The sequence below is a fragment of the Quercus lobata genome, chromosome 12, assembly GCF_001633185.2.
Source record: "Quercus lobata isolate SW786 chromosome 12, ValleyOak3.0 Primary Assembly, whole genome shotgun sequence".
In the NCBI taxonomy this organism is placed as follows: domain Eukaryota; kingdom Viridiplantae; phylum Streptophyta; class Magnoliopsida; order Fagales; family Fagaceae; genus Quercus; species Quercus lobata.
Genome location: NC_044915.1, coordinates 28,309,570 through 28,329,339, shown reverse-complemented (window position 1 = coordinate 28,329,339; position 19,770 = coordinate 28,309,570). Strand labels below are relative to the sequence as shown.

The window sequence follows — 19,770 nt, the reverse complement described above, 5'->3', positions numbered from 1 at the left end:
ACTCTTTTTTTTTCACAAAATTTAAGTTAACAAATTGTGATTTGTGCAACATCAATCACAAATTATATCACTTTATATTGTTAAGAAATTGTATACCCACTCAATCTAGCTAGAGAGATACTTTCTCTACCTCTTTGTAATCTAAGAGTCAGAGATAAACTTCCTGTATGCAATTATATACCTCTAATAGAGAAAATTTTAAACTATGGTTAAGTTTATGGAAGATGAAGTAGCCTGAAATTTTTTTTACCTTTTTTATCTGTAAACTGCTCTCCAACTCACTTCCAATTAGAGTGGAGTTAAGGCAAAGGCATTAGGCATCTGAGCATTGACAAGGGAACTGAGGTTTGGATCTGACCTTTCACTCCATAGCTGAATGGATCAAAAGCTGGTTGTGTAGAGTTAATGGAAACCAAGAGAACTGGACCACCTTCTCTCTTAATTTTTCAATCACTTTGATCCCTTTCTTATAGTTGGCACTTGGGAGCATCGTACTAAGGAAGAAAACTTGGTCTTCTTGAGACAACCTCGGGTCCGCCAAGCAATTGTCAACCAATCTAATAGTCTTATTGTGGCATGATTCATTTGCAAGGACAGTTTGTTTTATGTCCAATTGCTATTCGGGGTGGAATTTGTTACCCAAATGCCCCCATGAGTAAAGATCTATCATAATTGGTATTAATTATTTCAAATTTGGTAACTTTTTTTTTTTTGGGGGCAAAAATGCAAATTACTCTCTAAATTTGGTTGAAATTCATCACTTCTCTAACTTTACTTTTGTTTAAATGAGTCTTCTAAATTTCAAATTTATTCAATTCAAGTCTTTTGTTCAATTTTATCAAAAAAATTGCCCTTAAGTATGCAATTAACTAATAAAAAAAAATTTTGAAAAAAAAAATTCTTACATAAAAAAAAAAAATCTATAAAATTAATAAATAATTTTATAGATTTTTTTTTTTTTCATGTGAAAATAATTTTTTTTAATAGAAATATTTTAACAATGATGGGACTGACGAAATCAACTGGAGATGAACCCAATAAGACAGACAAGGTCATTCCCTAAGATGAGCCCAAACAAGTGCCCACGTCACCGACGAGGATAGCAGGACCATTCAATGCCGCCAATAATGCCTTGGATGGTTACAAAACCAGCTGTACAAACCGTTGAGAGGATATTGAAGCCCAATTACTAAGCAGGAGGCGTTACCAAGAAAGACATTAACACCACAATATTAACCACAATGGCTAGAATCCAAGGTAACATATATAAAGACCTCACATCGCCAACACAAGGTACATAGACACTGATTGTTATCTTGCTATTTTGTTTCATTTTACGAAACATTTTCCTATTCTGACTTGGGTATCGGAAACGTTGTGACAGGCACCACACGGTGACCACCCTGAAAGGAGCAGTCTTCTCATTTACGCAGGTATACAGGCGAGAATTTTTTTTTTTTTTTTTTGAGAGTCATCCAGGTGAGAATTTGGATCCATCTGGGGACGTTTAATTCGACTGATGAAGTCACGCTTCATCAAACAAAATTGGACAGAATGCCTTAATTGAATAAAAATTTGAAACTTAGAAGATTCAATTCAACAAAAGTAAAGTTAAAAAAATGAAAAGAATTTCAGTCAAATTTAAAAAATGCAATTCCATGTTAGGCAAATTTGATATAAAATAAAACCAATTTAAAATATAATAGTTTTCTTTTTTACTCATTAGCTTATATCATAATCCATCAATTTTTGTGATTTTTCAAACAGATGATATCAATTCAAAAACTTCACTGTGACATAACCACTGTATAGTTTGTATTAATTAGCTCTGTATAATTTTAAAGTAAACTTCATTAGATCATACTAAAAGTATATTGCAATGTATCATATACTATTACAACATCCCATTTTTAATTCTTTTGTTAATGGAATTTACGACCATGTCACTACAATGGGAGAAGTGACTTGGTGCTTCCCATCCATCCACACTAGATGACCAGATTCACTCCCACTGTAATTATGATGCAGCCCCACTTTCTCAGACAAAATTCTTACCACATAGCTCTGCTTTTGACCTTTCTTCTTGAAAATTAGCTTCTCTTGATCAACGGCCACGGTAACACCTTTGGGATTAGTGATATTTACAGTGTAGGTTGAATCACCATCACCAACATATGTAACCGTTCGATTAACCACAACCTCTGATTTGGACGGTGCTGATACATCGAAAGACACTAATATTGATGGGTAGTTCAGGTCCCACATCTTAACTTGTTGGACCCCACTGCAACTCACTGCCCTCCTTGTGATCACTTGGATTTGCCCAATGTTGAAATTGGAAGCACAAAGAAAATTCAAATAATCATCCACCGTGAGATCATAAACCAAGCCCGGATCAACGGCTTTATTAGGGTCCACGTGTCCAGCGCCAAAACCAAAGACGCTGGACACGCTGTAATCTTTCTCGTCCAATAGAGTCTTTCCATCGTGATCGTCCGTGTAGGCCGTTGTCATCAACGCTGATTTAATCATCGCTGGGGACCAGTCTGGGTGGGCCCCTTTCAACAAAGCCGCCACGCCTGACACGTGTGGGCAAGACATTGACGTACCTGAGATTATGTTAAACTCTGTTCGCCTCTTATCAGCTGCTGCTTCAGTTGGTGGTACACCGTCAGGCCAAGCCGCTAAGATGTCGACACCTGGCGCGATGATATCTGGTTTTAAAACTGATGGAGATATCGAATTGGGCCCACGGGAAGAGAAGGAAGCAACCACGGGTGCTGGTTTTACTCCCAACTGGGTCCCTTTGAAAATCAAGGTGGCCTTTGGGTTTTTACTGGAGCTTATGTACCGAAGCACGGTTGTACGTTTTGATTGCGTGATTGCCAGTCCAGGAATTAAAAATGCATCCGCGATTAAGCCCTCTCCCATAGGTTCCACGTTGGCAAGAACAAACCCGACCCCACCAGCTTCTCTCACCACCTCTGCTTTGTCAATGCGTGGCCCATCACGACGATCACACAGCACGATCTTACCATGTACCAAATCCTTATTTAACGTACCAGCCAAGCAAGAAGCAACAATTTTGGAATTGGATGCATTTCTCGCGTAAATCAACGGTAGATACTTCCCTTCCGGAAAACCATCGCCTTTGTAGAGCGATGATCCAGTAATGACGCTACCATCTCCAAGAACTAGATCTGCAAGGAATCTCCTATCAATGGTGCTTGCTCCCACTGTGGTTATCCAAGGTGCTACGTTTGTTATGGTGGAATCAGTTGGACCATTGTTACCACCTGAAGCAGAAAATAAAACTCCTTTCTCTATAGCACCGAAAGCGCCTATAGCAATCGGATCCTCATGGTATGGCGAAGGGTCGCCACCTATGGACATTGATATAACGTCGACACCATCTTCTACAGCGGCGTCGATCCCAGCAAGAACATCGGAAGCTGAACAATGATCTTCCCAACACACCTTGTACACTGCAATTCTTGATTTGGGTGCAACCCCATTTGCAACGCCTTGGGCAAAGCCAAGCAAGGAAGCGTTAGGGACATGTCGTCCTGCGATTGTGGACGTTGTGTGCGTTCCATGGCCATCGGTGTCTCGGGCTGAGCCTTGTTGTTGTTGTTCATAGAACTCGGTTGAGTAGTACCGTGCACCAATTAACTTTTTGTTGCAAAGGTTTTCAGGGAAGTTGTCACCACCATCGCATTTGCCTCTCCAGCGAGAAGGTATGGGTCCAAGGTCTTGGTCATTGAAGCTAACATGTTCGGGCCATATACCACTGTCGAGGACTCCGATGATGACGTTGGAACCTGAATCAGACTCTTCGATGATACCATGTTTGTCTTTGGTACCAATAAGTCCCATGAATTGAGGTGTACGTGTGGTTTGGAGTTGGAGAAGCCGGTCGGGGAGGACCGAAAGTATTTCAGGGCGATTTGTGAGTTCTTCAGCTTGTTGAGGTGTGAATCTGGCTGAGAAACCATGAAAGACGGTGTTGTACACATGGAGCAAGCCATGGTTGTGTTGGGTTTGGGAGTTATTAGAGTTAATACTGGAACTGAGACTTTTAAGGGTAGACTCATACCATGTTTTGTGATTGGAGTATCGTTTAGGTTTAAGGTTGTTTTGGACTCGGACAATGAAGGTTTGGTGGGTGTTTAATTGGAGATTAGGTTTGCAGGAAACAATGGAGAGCATAAGGAGCACAATGAAAGTAACAAGATGTTGAAAGTGGCCCATTTGTGAAGAGAGGAGAAAGGGGAAGATGTGAATGGCAATTTATGCAATAGCTATGTATATATAGGAAAATTAAAGATATTGGGTGACTTCAGTTCCGCGCTAGTCTATCCCCGATAAATGTAAGTCATTTAATATAAAAATAAAATACTTATAAGTAGGAGCAATTCTCCTTCATTTTCACATAATAATAAGTTTCACAAATAAAATTTTGGTTGGAAGTCATCAATCATATAAGATAATGGAGCTTTTCTATTAAAAAAAAAAGAAGAAGAAAAGATAATGGAGCTTTTTTATTTATTTTTTAGAATCAAGATAAGGGAGCATTAAAACTAGAGTATTGAATAATTTTTCATAAAATTAATTTGACATAATTTCATATATTAAAGACAATTCATTTAATATAAAAAATATGACAAAAGTTCATAAATTAATTATAGTATTAATTAACTTGCATTTATTAGGGGTAATTTCGGAGTGCGGCTGGTTTTTAGTAGGTTTTACAACTGGACCGGTTTGGATGATTTGTCAAAACCTTGGTCCAAAATTGACTGAAAATGTGGAGTGGATGGACTAGTTTGGTCGGTGTCAATCGGGTTACCAAACAGAGAATTCACATGAGAGAGAGTACTTGAACGAAAGAGCAAAAGTGGTGGTGGCAATGGTTTCAATTCAACTCGATGGTATTTTTTGCAAGACTAGCTAGGATTGAAATCAAAATTGAAATTTTTTTATAAAGAGAATCAGAATTGACCAAATCCCTTAGGAAACTGAACCAAGCTTGTTTTTTCAACCGGTTTTGGTCGATCAATGAGATTTTCCAGTTTTTGCTAATGGCCTTAGCATTTATTAGTGCAAAGCATTAACATTTATTAGGGTGAAGCATTATGTCAACTGTACTGCTTATCAATTGAGAAAGTCTATTTCATTAATAAAATTTTATTTTCTAAATTTAACTTGTCATATTATTTAAGGAAAATGCTAATGAGTGCTCTTGGGATACTGGTTAATAATCCATTTAAACAAAAAAATTTATGGGAAATGAAAAAAAAAAAAAGTAATTAATATTTTGACAGTTTTTTTCATTTCCCATAAAAGTGGTATTAAAACTTTTCTAAAATGAATTATTAATGAGTGCTATTATTTAAAGTGATAATTTTGTACATATGTAAATTTACAATATTCAATATGTTTTATGAAATGAATGGTCTATTTGAACTAAGGAGGAGAGAAAGGAAGGTGGAATAAATTTAGCTCAAAATTAACTTATTTTTAGTCAACTCTACTCTACTCTACTCTACTCTACTCTCTCTCCCTTTTCTTCAATCCAAACCGGTGGAATTGTCTTCAAACTCTAGTGAAATGTAAAGGAGACGATACTTTTTCTTTTTCTGCCGTAATATTTGCTAGAACAAAGGTTATATGAAAAGCTTCAAGAAGATGAATTGAATGTAAATCAAGGAAGAGGTTGAAGTGCTACTGGAAACGTATTGTGGAACCAATAAGAATTGAGAAACTGGACGGTGAAAGCCTGACACATGCATGCAATGGAGACAAATATTGGCTTACTATCTTTGTGGCAGTTTTTTTTTCTTATCATGAAGTCAAAGAGTTGATCCTAATCCTTGAATAATATGTGCGTTACGTACTTTTGGCATACTTTTTCTTTTTCTTCCTTTTTTTGGGATGATGAAATCTTTGGAATAATAGTTTAAAAATAAAAAATAAAACGTTCATTTCTTGCATAAAGCTGCTTGAGATTTGGATATGTATGATTCAGTATTTATGTAGTCTGCGTTTGGACAAGCTGAAAGTTTCAATTTATTTGCAATTTTAGCTTATTTTTGTTACTGTTTATGGGTTTCATTGTATTTTTTAGTACTATTCATAAGTCTCACTATATTATTCAGCTAACGTTTATCTTTATCTACAATATTTTCAGCAAAAAATTTTCAATTTCAGCTAAATAAATTGTTTTCAAACAGACACATAGTATTTATTTGGATAATGTTGAAAAAGCACTGCGTCTGCATCTATGTTTTTTTTTTTTTTTTTTTTTGAGAAGCGCATTTTAGCAAAATTTGTGCTTTTCCAGTGTTTATGGGGTCCACAAACCTTTTTTTTAGCAAAATTTTTATTAAAAATGGGTCTCATGGCACTATTCACACATTTAAAAATTATTTTACTACGGTGTTTTCAATTTTTAATTTTCAGCAATAAACAGTATCCAAACAAATCTATAAGAGGAAAAAGTAAAAGAAAAAAAAGATGATCTGTAGGAGAGGTTTAAGGGAGGATTTGGTAGGTGGCTGATGAGAGATTATGCGTTAAAGGATTAAGGCCTCCCTCTGTTCTTCTTTTATAAGTGTTAAATTTTGTGTACAACTCAAATTATGCCTTCAATATCTATTGTCACATTTTGGTTAAATTAAAACATGCAATACATTTAAAGAAATGGATTAATAACTTTTTGGAAGATTACATGATTAGTATAATGAGCTAAAGAAAAGTTAAGGGATTGCATGATTGTTTTTATGTGTTTAGATACCATTTATTTTGCTGAAAATAAAAAATTATTGTTGAAAGTATTGTAGATAAAGGTAAAAGTTAGTTAAATAGTACATTAAGGCTCATGAATAATGCCAAAAAGTGCAATGAAGTTCATAAATAGTAGTAAAAATAAGCTGAATAGTGAAATAATTTTAATTTATAATTCCTTCCCAAACGCACACTTGATAGTAGTGAGACTAAAACTTGTGATTTGATGCTACAAATAATAAAATCAACCTCCTCCTTAGAGAGGATACCTAATGAGACATATAGTCTTCTAAGATCACCCTCTCACAGCATGAAGGACAAATACATGTGATGTAAGATAAAAGTTGTATGAGACGTCTCACAATATATTCCCTCCTCTTACCCCCTTTTTCCTCCTTAAAAAAAAAAAAAAATTTGGACTTGTTAATGATAAATTACCGAACTAATTATCCAATGAAGCCTAACTCATATGAAGTTAGGAACTATGTCAAATTAACCATTATTTTAAAAGGTAAACCCAATATCCAAGATGGTAAAAAATGTGACGGCATGCACGCAACTGATGCGACATGCGAGGGAGATAAGCGGTTGACTAATTTGACTTGACTGTGCTTGTAACGGTCTTATCATTAATTCTTAAGAGTTAGCGGTTTTATCATTAACTCTGTTTGTATGTCATTAACTCTGTTCGTAAATGGAAGAGAAAAAAAAAAATAAATAAAAATAAAAAGTAGATGGTGGGATATTATGCGTGAGGGGACTTCTTCATTTATTTATTTTTTTTATTATCTTTAAACTTTGTAAATAGCTTTCTTTTTTCAAGACAAAAATAGAGATGAAAAAATAACTTTTTTTCAATAGTTTAGGGATGAAAAAAAAAATTTATTTTTAAACTTTAAGGATGAAAGTGAAACATTTTCAATAATTTAGAGATGAAAATGAACTTTTTTATAATTTAGGGATGAAAAATGAATTTGATGAAACGTAAGTTCGCCAGTCAGAGAAGGCAGATGGAACCGATCTTCAGCCTGGGTGATAGTGTCCTCAAGGTGGTCACCGGTGTGGTACCTGCCATAAAGTCTCCGATGCCAAAGTCAATATCAAGAAGTTCGTTTAGAAATAATAATGTAATATGACAGAGCAAGAAATATAGCTGAGTGTGTCTATGTACCTCGTGTTGGTAATGTGAGAGCTTTATATATATGTTGCCTTAGATTTTGACCGTTGTGGTTAATAATGGGACGTTAATGCCTTTCTTGGTAACGCCTCTTGCTTAGTAATGGGGTTTTAATGTGCTTTCCACGGTCTGCATAGCTGTTGTTGTAACCGTCCGAGGTGTTACTGGCAGTATTGAATGGTCCTGATACCTTCGTCAGTGATGGAGGCATTTGTTTCGGTTCGTCCATGAGGATGATCTCGTCTGTAATACTGGGTTCGTCGGTAGTTGATTTCGTTAGTCCTATCAGTTGCCCCCGGATTCTGTGGTCGTCTTGACATGTCATGACGACCATGGAAGGTGAAAAGGTTTTTTTTTTTTTTTTTGGACTTGTAAGCAACTCTTTGGGGTTTCGTGCCGTATTAAATACGTAGTGGCAGCTCTCCACAGGCACGTGGCGCTTTTTGACTGGTAGAGTTAATGCTCCGCTTTGTGGGACTATTGGGCTTCCCACTGGTTTTCAATTGTTTTGAGTCTTGAATTTTAAAACTTCTCCTCTTCTTATTTCCTTTACTTTTCTCAAAAAAAAAAAAAAACTTCCAATCATTGTTCTAAGCAATTTTTTCGAACTTTCATTCTGCAACTCTTCTTCAAACTGGTGTGCTACGTATTGGTGCTTCTTTTTCTCGCTATTTGTTAAGGTACACTTTTTCTTTCTTTCATGTTTTTACCTTTCCTTTTCATCTTGTTGCAATATAGCCTCTGATTTTCTTCTTCTTTTCTTCTTTTTCCTTTTGTTTGTCTTTGATTTCTTGGGGGTTTAGCTTGTGTTATTTCCCTTTGCACTTTTTCTATATTTCCATGGTTAGCAACTCTGAGGTTAGGATAGTTTGCCCATCAATTTCCTTTCTTTTTGCACGCCTAGGAGGGTCTTTGGGTGTTTTCCCAGATTTAGAGGATTTTGTTTTTAGGGTAATTGTTTGAGTGTTGTATTGGCCGACCTGCTGCCTTTGCTTCACCAATCGCTTAACTGGTTCGAGGGTCTGGTGAGAGATAGAAAGGCGATGTCTGAGGTTAGGTCTAGTGATCTCGAGATTGGGTTATCATCTAATGGTGACCTAGTGGAGGGAAATACAGCCGTCTCTACCCCTCGAGAGGTTAGGGCTTTTTATGCCCTCGGAGAGGTATGCGGGCTGGATGCCGACACTGTGAGTAGATTTAAGGATAGGTTGCAGTTTTCGGAGCGGGTTCGTGTTCGTCAACCTAATGACGAGGATAGGGCTTGTCATTTTTTTCCTGGTGAGGTATGCTTTTATGAGTCGGCCTTCACTTGTGGGCTTAGGCTCCACGTCCACCCGTTCCTGATGGAACTTCTGGCCCATTTTGGTATTGCTCCCGGGCAGTTTATACCCAACTCGTGGAGAATTGTAGTCAACTATATGCAAATATGGTTGGCTGCTAACGGAGACATGATTAAGGTAGGTGAACTCACCTATCTATACTGTTTGAAAGAGTCTAAAGAGTATGGATACTATGAGTTAGTCCCTTGGGAGAGAAGAACAAGGATTGTCAAGGGTCTACCTTCGTCCTTCAAGTATTGGAAATCGAGATTTTTCTTTGTGTCCGGGGATGATTTTGAAACTCAATCCAGTAGGGATTGGGGTGATATCCCGAGGTTGCTTCGTCGGTGGGGAACCTCGACTTTAGGTGCGTTAATATTTCTCCCCGTCGTTTTAGTTTTTCCGTATTTGCTGTTTATCGCTACTAACTCCTTTATCTTTTGTTTGGCACAGTTAAGAGACGGCCTAAGCTTAAAAGCAGGCATAAGGAGCGTGTTGAAACCGCGATAGGATATGCACAGACGATCGAAAGTTGGGACGATTTGGTTGATCCACAGACCCTTGCCTTTTACAACCTTGGACCTGACCCGTCTCCTTACGTTCTACGTAGTATTGGTATTGAAGGAAAAAAGAGTAAGTATTGACCTCGTCAGTATCGACTGTTCTTATGTACACTTGGATTTTCTTTTAAGTGTTTTTCTCTTGCAGAAATGACGACCAAGTTCAATAAGGATATGTACGCGAAGATGAGGTCCAAGAAGGATGAGCTCCTGTCAAACATTGGGAAGAAGACAGTGCGTGTTACCGAGAAGGGTCCTTCCGTCGCTCCCCTTGTCTCCGTCAATCCCATAGTTTCTGTTATCGAGACGATGCAGACAGCTTCTCCTGCTACGTCGGTAGAAGAGATCCCTACCCTAGGTTCCAAAAGGCCGCGCGTATCTGGTAAGGAGAAGGAGAAGGTTGATTCTCGGCCATCCACTATATGGGATGACGAGAGATTGGTAGTGGACAAGGCTCATGAGGTCGTGACCGCGGCAGACTTGAAGTCCCTTTCTGACGTTCCTCTTAACGAGGTTGCGTCTCGTCACGTCTATAGGCTCGTTCAAGTAGGGTGTTAACGTGCCTCCCTTCTTTTTTTTTTTTTTTTTTTTTGGTACTGACGACTTAAAACTTCTTTCCAGGTGTTGGGGGAAAGTCTTCACATCACCTCTGAGTATTTTACTCAAGAGGCTAAAGTGGCATCCTTAACATCTAGAATGGAGGCCTTGGAAAAGGAGAACTCTAAACTGAAGAAGAATCTTATTGCTTCTATGGATGAGGCTACCTCTTTAAAGGCGAAGGTCAAGACCTTGGATGACGACCTCAGAGTTGAGCTCAAATTGACTCTAGAGAAGGACGAGTAGCTCCTTATTGCCAAGGAAAAACTTAAAACAATTGCTGCCAGATTAGTTGAGGCCTTCCAAACCACTGATGAGTACAACACAGCACTCTTTAGTTGGTACTTCAAAGGCTTCGAGCTTCTCAGGAGGTATCTGGTTAAGCATCCTACTAGAGTTGACATGGAAAGTTTGGACCTGGAGGAGGTTGACAAAGAGATGGCGATGAATGAAGCTACCCAATCCTCAGCTCCTGAAGGTGATGCCCCTGAGAATGCTACTGACGCTCCGGCTGGTGAAAATTTTGTTGTTGATGCCTGATCTTGTTACTTAAGAAAATTTATTTTCATTTTTGTGGATGCCCGTAATGTTTTGGGCCCTTTTTTTTTTTTTTTTTTGTAAATCTAATTTCAGAACAATTGCTTGTTATCCTGTCTTGAGAACAATATTTGTGGCCCAACGTCTATGGGTCTTTTTGGATATAACAACAATGGTAATTGCCCTTGATTTTTGGGCTTTAATTGAATTTGCTGCATACTTACTTGTTACTTGTATTTATGGTTGCACACTTGTTGGTTCATGATATGTTTGTGGGATTCGTCCATACTTTGTACTTAGCAAAAGTTTTCAGTTATGCCTTTCTTCTTCCTCAATGATTTTATTTCTTGTTACTTAGTTGTTTTCCAGTAACCTGAACCCCTTTAGGCATCTCGTTGAGGGTTCTGGTGAACTGGTTGGGAGCCCAAATCTAGCCTTGGCTTTGTTGCAAGGTTTTTCATCAGTAACTTACATCTGTCAAGGCGGAATCTTGTTACTTGGCTATTTTATGACTTACAGCCATTTAAGGGATCTTGTCGTGCTTGTCTGGATTCGTCGGTAACATACATTCGTCAAAGCGGAATCTTGTTACTTAGCCATTTTATGACTTACACCCATTTAAGGGATTTTGGATTCGTCAGTAACTTACATCCGTCGAGACAGAATCTTGTTACTTAGTCATTTTGTTTTGTACAGTTGACTAGATCTGCTTGCATAAAGACATTAGATGAATAATTCTTTTATTAATTTCAGGAATGAATATATTCATTTGTTACATCTATTGGTGGTACTTTTTTAAGTACTCGATGTTCCATGGCCGAGGGAGTCTTTGTCCGTCTATGGTTTCCAGGTGGTAACTGCCTTGCCTAAAGTAGTGGACGACTCGGTAAGGTCCTTCCCATGTGGGGCCAAGCTTTTCTTGAGCAGGGTCTTTAGTTGCTGTGGTAATCTTGTGCAGGACGAGGTCACCTATATCAAGTCGTCTGAGTTTTACCCTCTTATTGTAGTATTCGGCCATCTTCTATTGGTACTTTGTCATTTTGCTGGAAGCTTTGTCTCTTACTTCGCCCAAATAGTCCAGGTTGATTCGTAGTTCATCGCCATTGCCCTCTTCGTTGAATGTCTCTCGCTTGATGCTTGTTACTCCTACTTCGACCGGGATTACTGCTTCAGTGCCATAGGTAAGCCTGAAGGGGGTTTCTCCCATTGGGGTTCTTGCTATGGTTCTATAAGCCCACAGGACATTAGGTAATTCTTCTGGCCAAGCACCCTTCGCGTCGTCTAACTTGGCTTTGATAATCTTGAGCAGTGTCCGGTTCGTTACTTCCGTCTATCCGTTTGCCTGGGGATGCCCTGGGGATGAGAACTAGTTCTTGATTCCTACGTTTGAACAGAAGTCTCTGAAGCCTTGGTTGTCGAACTGTCTCCCATTATCTGATATAATCGTCAATGGAATCCTGAACCTGCAAATTATATTCTTCCACACAAAGGTCCAAATTCTTGCCTCGGTGATTATTGCTAGAGCCTCTGCTTCGACCCACTTTGTGAAGTAGTTAATAGCAACTAATAGGAATTTTACCTGACCTTTACCTTAGGGTAGTGAACCGACGATGTCGATTCCCCATTGTGCGAATGGCCACGGGGAGGCTATCGTCGTTAGTTTCTCTGCTGGAAGTCGTTGTACATTCCCGTATCGTTGGCACTTGTTGCACTTTTTAACGATCTCCACAGCGTCTACCTGCATAGTAGGCCAGAAGTAACCTGTTCGTATTACCTTGTTTACCAGGGACCTGGAGCCGGCGTGGTTGCCGCAAATTCCTCCGTGGATTTCTTCCAGTATGAACTTGGCTTCATCTTCATCAACACATTTCAAGTAAGGCATGGAGAAGCCTCTCTTGTATAAGGCGTCATTAAGAATCGTAAATTTGGCCGCCCTTTTCTTGATCTTTTTGGCCTCTTTTGTATTCTGAGTGAGGTGCCCGTCCTGGAGGAAGGAAATTACTAGCGTCATCAAGCTGTTTGTGCTCTAGATTGTGAAAGTTGGGACTTCTTCAATGTTGGGGCGTTTTTGGGCATCCATTGCCAAGCCCTTGCTTATCCCCCCTTCTTCTGACGATGCTAGCTTCGAGATTTCGTCTGCCGCCATGTTCTGGCTTCTGGGGATCTGAACAAACTCCACCTTATCGAACTCCTGAGTAAGATGTTTCGTCAGCCTGAGGTATTTCTGCATTCTCTCCTCTTTTGCTTCGTACTCTCCCTTGATTTGCTCAATCACCAGCTTTGAATCACTTTGGACTAACAGGTTCTTAGCCCCAAGCGCTTTTCTGAGCCTCAACTCCGTCAATATTCCTTCATATTCAGCTTCACTGTTGGAGCCGAAAATTTTAGTTGAACTCCGTATTTGAGCACTTCTCCGTCCGGGGCAGTTATGACGACCCCTACTCCCTCTTGCTTTTGGGTTGACGAACCATCTGTCTGTATCATCCATCGTTCGGCTTCTTTGGTGAGACTGTCTTCGTCCGAAAGGGTGAACTTGGCGATGAAGTCTACCAAAGCTTGTACCTTGATGGCTGGGATGGTACTCAATGTCAAATTGGCTGAGCTTAATTGCCCATTGGACCATTCTTCCGGCTGCTTCAGGTTTGTTCATGGATTTTTTAATGGGTTGGTCCGTCATCACCAGGATAGGATTTGCCTGAAAATATTGCCTTAGTTTTCGTGAGGCTACTATTAACGCGAACGCAATCTTTTCAATCCGGGGATACTTGGACTCAGCCTCTTGGAAAGCTTAGCTGACGTAGTAAACTGGGAGCTGTGTCTTGTCTTCTTCTCTAATTAGGGCTGCACTCACTGCTGTAGTTGATACTGCCAAGTACAGGTATAGGTTTTCCCTTTGCTTGGACGGACTTAAGAGGGGTGGGTTACTCAGGTAACGTTTGAGTTCTTGGAACGTTGCTTCGCATTCATCGGTCCAGGCGAAAGCCTACTTCAAAGTCTTGAAAAAGGGTAGACACTTGTCCATCGCTCTAGAGACGAACCTGTTTAAGGTTGCGATCCTTCCTGTGAGTTTCTGGACTTCCTTGACGGTTCTGGGTGATGCCATATTGATTTTGGCTTGCACTTTCTCCGGGTTTGTTTTTATTCCTCTTTGGGATGCCATGAAGCCCAAAAACTTCCCTGACGCTACACCAAAAACGCACTTACTTGGGTTCAACTTCATCTGGTATTATTTGAGGGTAGCTAACGTCTCCCTTAGGTCATCCAGATGCGCAAGCTCTTCTTTACTCTTGATGAGTATATCATCCACGTATACTTCCATGTTCCTGCCAATCTGTTTGCTGAACATTTTGTTCACTAGTCTCTGATACGTAGCTCCGGCAATCTTCAGTCCAAAAGGCACTACCTTGTAACAACAAAGTCCCTAACTCGTGATAAAAGTAGTATTCTCTTGATCTTCTTCTGCCATCCTTATCTGGTTATATTCTGAGAAAGTGTCCATAAACAACAGCTACTTATGTCCGGCCGTGGAATCCATAAGCTGATCTATCCTTGGTAGGGGGAAACTGTCCTTCGGGCATGCTTTGTTCAGGTTTGTAAAATCCACGCACATTCTTCATTTCCTATTTGCTTTCTTTACTAGGATAGTGTACTTCCTGGATGAAACCTGTCGCCAACAGTTTGATAACTTCGTCTGTAACTGCTTGGTCTCGTTTTGGGGCAAAGACTCTTCGTCTTTGTTGGACGGGTTTTCTTTCCTGGTTCACATTCAACTTATGTTGAATGACTTCTGGAGCTATGCCTAGCATGTCCTCGTGGCTCCATGCGAAGGCGTCTTGGTTTTCTTTAAGGAATTGGATGAGCCTTGTTCTCATTTCAGGGCTTAACGTCGTCCCTATCTTCGTGGTGTTGGTTGCCTCTCCTTTGACCAGTTCCACTGTTTCCAAGGCTTCCATTTTGTCCTCGTCATTCCCTTCGATCATCCATGTATGATTCTCCTTTGCGTCCAGGACGGCTTGATAACACTCCCTGGCTAAGACTTGATCTCCTTTTACTTCGCCGACACCGTTATCCGTTGGGAATTTTACCTTCAAGCAATAAGTTGACGTGGCCGCTTTCCATTTGTTAAATGTGAGCCTCCCAATGATCACGTTGTAAGACGAGGGGCAATCTACCACCAGGAAGTCTAATTTACGGGTTAACTGCGCCGGATAGGTCCCCACTGTTACTGTTAGCATCACTATGCCCTTGGGATATACCCTCTCTCCGCTGAAATTGACGAGGGGGGAGTCAAATGAGCGTAGTCTCCTTGGATCTAGCTTCAGCTGTTGAAAGGTAGGGAGGTAGATGATGTTTGTGGAGCTACCATTGTCCACGAGGATCCTTTTGGTATTGAATCCCTCTATATTCAGCATTATAACCAAAGGGTCATTGTGGGGCTGCTTCACTCCCTTGGCGTCCACTTCATTGAAGGACATGTCCCGGTCCGTCCGTTGCTGCTTGAACGGAGGTATCGTGTGGACGCTATTCACCTGTCTTTGGTACGCTTTCTTGAGGGATTTAAATGACCCTCCTATAATTGTCTTTATCTCCCCGATCACGTCTTGTGTAGGTTGGAACGGTTGATCATCACTCCTAGAAGAGGACTCATGCTGATTCTTATTGTCGTCCCTGAACTTGTTATATTCTCCCTTCTTCACGTATTTCTATAATTTGCCTTTCCATATCAACTCTTCTATCTATTCCTTTAGGTCCCTACAATCTTCCGTGTTGTGGCCATGATCCTTATGGAATCGGCAGTACTTGTTCTTATCACGAACGTTAGGAGATGAGTGCAATGGTCTTAACCATTTGAGATAGTGTTCGTCCTTAATCTGCATTAAAATTTTGTCAACAAGCATAACTAGAGGGGTAAATTTTACCGTCCGAGGACCTTTGTCCTCTTTTCTTCTATTCTCATCATTATTTCGACGATCTGGGTGTTCCCTCTTTTGACCCCTACGCTCGTCATCCCTTCTGTTGTAGTGAAAGACGAATCCGTGACCCTTACCATTCTGTCTACGTTTCGGTCTGTCTTCTCCTTAATAGCATTCCTTAATTTGTCCATCTCCTTCCTCATCTCTCGAAGGAAATCTGAATTCTGCTAGTCCGGAATAGTATGTCTTTGATGAATACTCCTCCTATGGCTATCCCCTTCTCCCTCCATGTTATCCTTGGACCGATTCTCTTCCTGTTAAGCCTGAAACCTGCTGAAGCTGTAGCTTCGTTTCCTGATTTTGTTTGGTAAGTTCTTCAATGGTGGCCGCAAAAACTTGAACTTGCTGGGCCAATGCGGAATCTGGATTGGATTCCATCTGAATGTAGAAGTTGAAGGAAACTATGTTTTCAAATATAAATCTGAAAATGTCGTCCCCACAGACGACGCCAAACTGATGAAGCGTAAGTTCGTTAGTCAAAGAAGGCAGATGGAACCGATCTTCAGCCTGGGTGATAGTGTCCTCAAGGTGGTCACCGGTGTGGTGCTTGCCACAAAGTCTCCGATGCCAAAGTCAATATCAAGAAGTTCGTTCAGAAAGAATAATGAAATATGACAGAGCAAGAAATATAGCTAAGTGTGTCTATGTACCTCGTGTTGGTAATGTGAGAGTTTTATATATATGTTGCCTTGGATTCTGACTGTTGTGGTTTATAATGGGACGTTAATGTCTTTCTTGGTAACGCCTCTTGCTTAGTAATGGGGTTTTAATGTGCTTTCAATAGTCTGCATAGCTGTTGTTGTAACCGTCCAAGGTGTTACTGGCAGTATTGAATGGTCCTGATACCTTTGTCAGTGATGAAGGCATTTTGTTTCAGTTCGTCCATGAGGATGATCTCGTCTGTAATACTGGGTTCGTCATTAGTTGATTTTGTCAGTCCCATCAGAATTTATTAAAGTTTAAAGGTGAAAAAAAATAAATTTTTAGTAAAGTTTAAGGACTAAAATAGTATTTTACTATTTTAATAATATTTTGATAGTTGGGAGAGATCAAAGAGAATGTTAAGATTAGACGTCTCTATTATAAACCTAAAAAAGTACCAATTGAATTACAAGATTTTTGATAGTAAATGATCAATTTGCGTATGCATCTAAAGTTATGATGTTTTAAACTTTTTGTTGTGGCTAGAGGATGAGAGAGTACTTTTTGTGTGTATGTCTAACTTGAGTATGTGAAGCCATTAATATTTAACTTGTTTATTTATTATGATTCCAATGTCCATCATCACATTGTGGTTGGTACATGCAATAAAATTAAAGAAATTAAATGTGGCTTTATAACGTTTTGGCATTTTGCATGACTAATAATGATGAGCTTTGACCCAATGAAATTAAAGAAATGTGGCTTAATATGTTAGTTAATTATTTTGTGCTCATCGTGTTTAGATTTGTCAATTTCTTTTCTGCAATATCTAGTTTTTGGTATCATTGATGACTATTAAAGAGCATTTGCAATGTTATTTGGCTATCAAAGTAATCAATATTCAATAGCCCAAATTATGATACACGGATTTCTTTTTCTTTTTCTCTTTTTTTGGAAGTAAGATTTTTTTTAATTATTATTTTTTATACAAAGATAGAAATTCTACCCTAGTCTAATCTAAGTGTATATGCGTGTGAAGTTCTCTATTAAAAACTTGAATCCTGACCTTTGCCCCTTACACTCCACAAGCACTTGTATTTGTGGAATGACTACCGCACCAAAGATATGAGATGGTTGGAAGTAAGTTTTGAATCTATTAGTTTGTGTTTGACTTAATTGTGTTAAACCATTAGGGAAACACACTGATAATGAATCTTTTCTTCATTTTTTTCTTAATAAAAAAATTGTGCCTTTTTAACTGGTAATGTTGCATTGTGGGGTAGCAAGCAAACCCATTAATAAAGCACTTTGTGGGGAAGGGGATTTTATACACTTGAGGCAAGATAATCGATTTGGCACTCTGAAGCTGCGATTTATCTGAAATTTGGCATTCATTAATAGTTAAAGTCACCTATTCTTTCAATATTGTTTCACTAGAAGAATACAGTTTCAAATCTTTAACATGTGGTTTGATAGAAATGTTAACTTCATGGAGGCAGGTTAGGACAGGAAGCTATATTGAAAGACATAAGATAAGAAGCATTTGACCAGTTTCTGATGTAGCTTATTTGTTGAAGTTACTTTTTGTCTCACATTTAAGTAAATAAATTATATAACTAGCTAAACACAGGCATCCTTTTCTTCTTTTTTTGCCAACAATAATTTCTACCCACAATTATTGTTGTCTTCTATCAACTATCAAACCACATAAAAAGATCCCACTCTAGGAGAAGGTATATCCGTATATGGTATTTTGGCTCTATATAAGAGCATTCACATCTGGATTGTTAAATGCCAAATGTACGATAGATTTAGCATTAAAGCCCATAAACCCCCAACACCCGAACTTGTAAAAGCTTAGAATTGCAAAAAAATTTCCAATACTGCTACAATACCGTCTTACTTTTACGACGGTACTGTAGACTATTGTATTGGTTTTTTTAATCCCTTTTATTCTTTCTCTCTCCTCTATGTCAGAATCACTTTCTTTCTCAACTCTCTTTCCTCATCTCAGAATTTCATCTCCCTCTCTCTCTGTAACTTGCTCTGTTGTCTCTCACTCTCTCACTTTGTGCTGGTGGTTGACCCTCCACGCTGGTAAGAAACAGAGGTCGTGGGTTCCGATCCGTGTTCTTGTGGTTTGTGGTCGATGTCTAGCGAATTTTGTTGTGGTGCCGTGGTTGTTGTTTCTGGGTTCTGTGGGTCAGATGATGGGTTTGGATAGGTAGATCAGTGTATCATGGGTCAAGTGGCTGCGTGGGTTTGGATCGGTTGTGGCCGGTGGGTTTGGATCGTGGAGATTGGTGGATTTTGGGTTTGGGACCGGCATGGGTTTGGATTAGTTGTGGCTTGTGGGTTTGGATCGGAGTTGGGTTTTGGCTTGGTTTGAGTTCGGCGTAGCTCCGATGGTGATTTTTTTTTTTTTTTTTTTTTGGCTTGGTTTGAGATCGGCGTAGCTCCGATTGTAGAGGTTGAGGCCAGTGCTAGAGGTTGAGGGAGAAAGAGAGGAAAAGGAAGAGAAAAAGAGAAATAGTAAAAAAAGGAATAAAAAAAATATTTAAATAAAATGGGAAAAAATAAAGTTTTGGGATGTTGGATGTATTGTAAAATGGTATTGTATAATTGATAAAGTAACTTTTTGAGATGATAAAATAGGATGTGATGCAATTTTCGGATGTGAATGCTCTAACATAACGCTTATAAAACTGGTCAAACGCACTCATCCTTTTCTTCTTTTGCCAACAATAATTTATCCCAATTTCTCAACCAAAAAAAAAAAATTATGCCACGATTAATATTGTTGTCTATTATCAACTACTAGACCACAGAAACTAAAAAAGATCTTGCTCTAGGAGAATGTATATCTGTATATGGTATTTCTGCTCCATATAACATAACACTTATAATTTGTGGGTCCCACAGTTGGATGGCCCCCACACAATATGATTATGATGTTGTATGGAGTGAAAATATAATATAGTTTCATCATCTCTATAGAGAGGTTTTATAAACTTACACAAGGCAAGACAAGATTCAACTTTTAATAGAATAGTAATGATTTATTTATTTTTGGAATTGTATTATGTTTTTATTTCATCTAATATTAGCCGCAATCATTTGTAACTTCTTATACTTGATGTGATGTTTAAAATTTGATCATTCAAGAGGACTTGCAATAT

At 38.9% G+C, this 19,770-nt stretch overlaps 1 protein-coding gene across 1 annotated transcript; it reads right to left on the bottom strand.

Moving 5' to 3' along the window:
- Window positions 1–1,932: 1,932 nt before the first annotated feature.
- Window positions 1,933–4,251, bottom strand: LOC115970487 (subtilisin-like protease SBT1.5). The gene has a single exon (XM_031090117.1). It carries the CDS (start codon window positions 4,249–4,251, stop codon window positions 1,933–1,935), a length of 2,319 nt encoding a protein of 772 aa, XP_030945977.1.
- Between the last annotated feature and the right edge of the window lie 15,519 nt (window positions 4,252–19,770).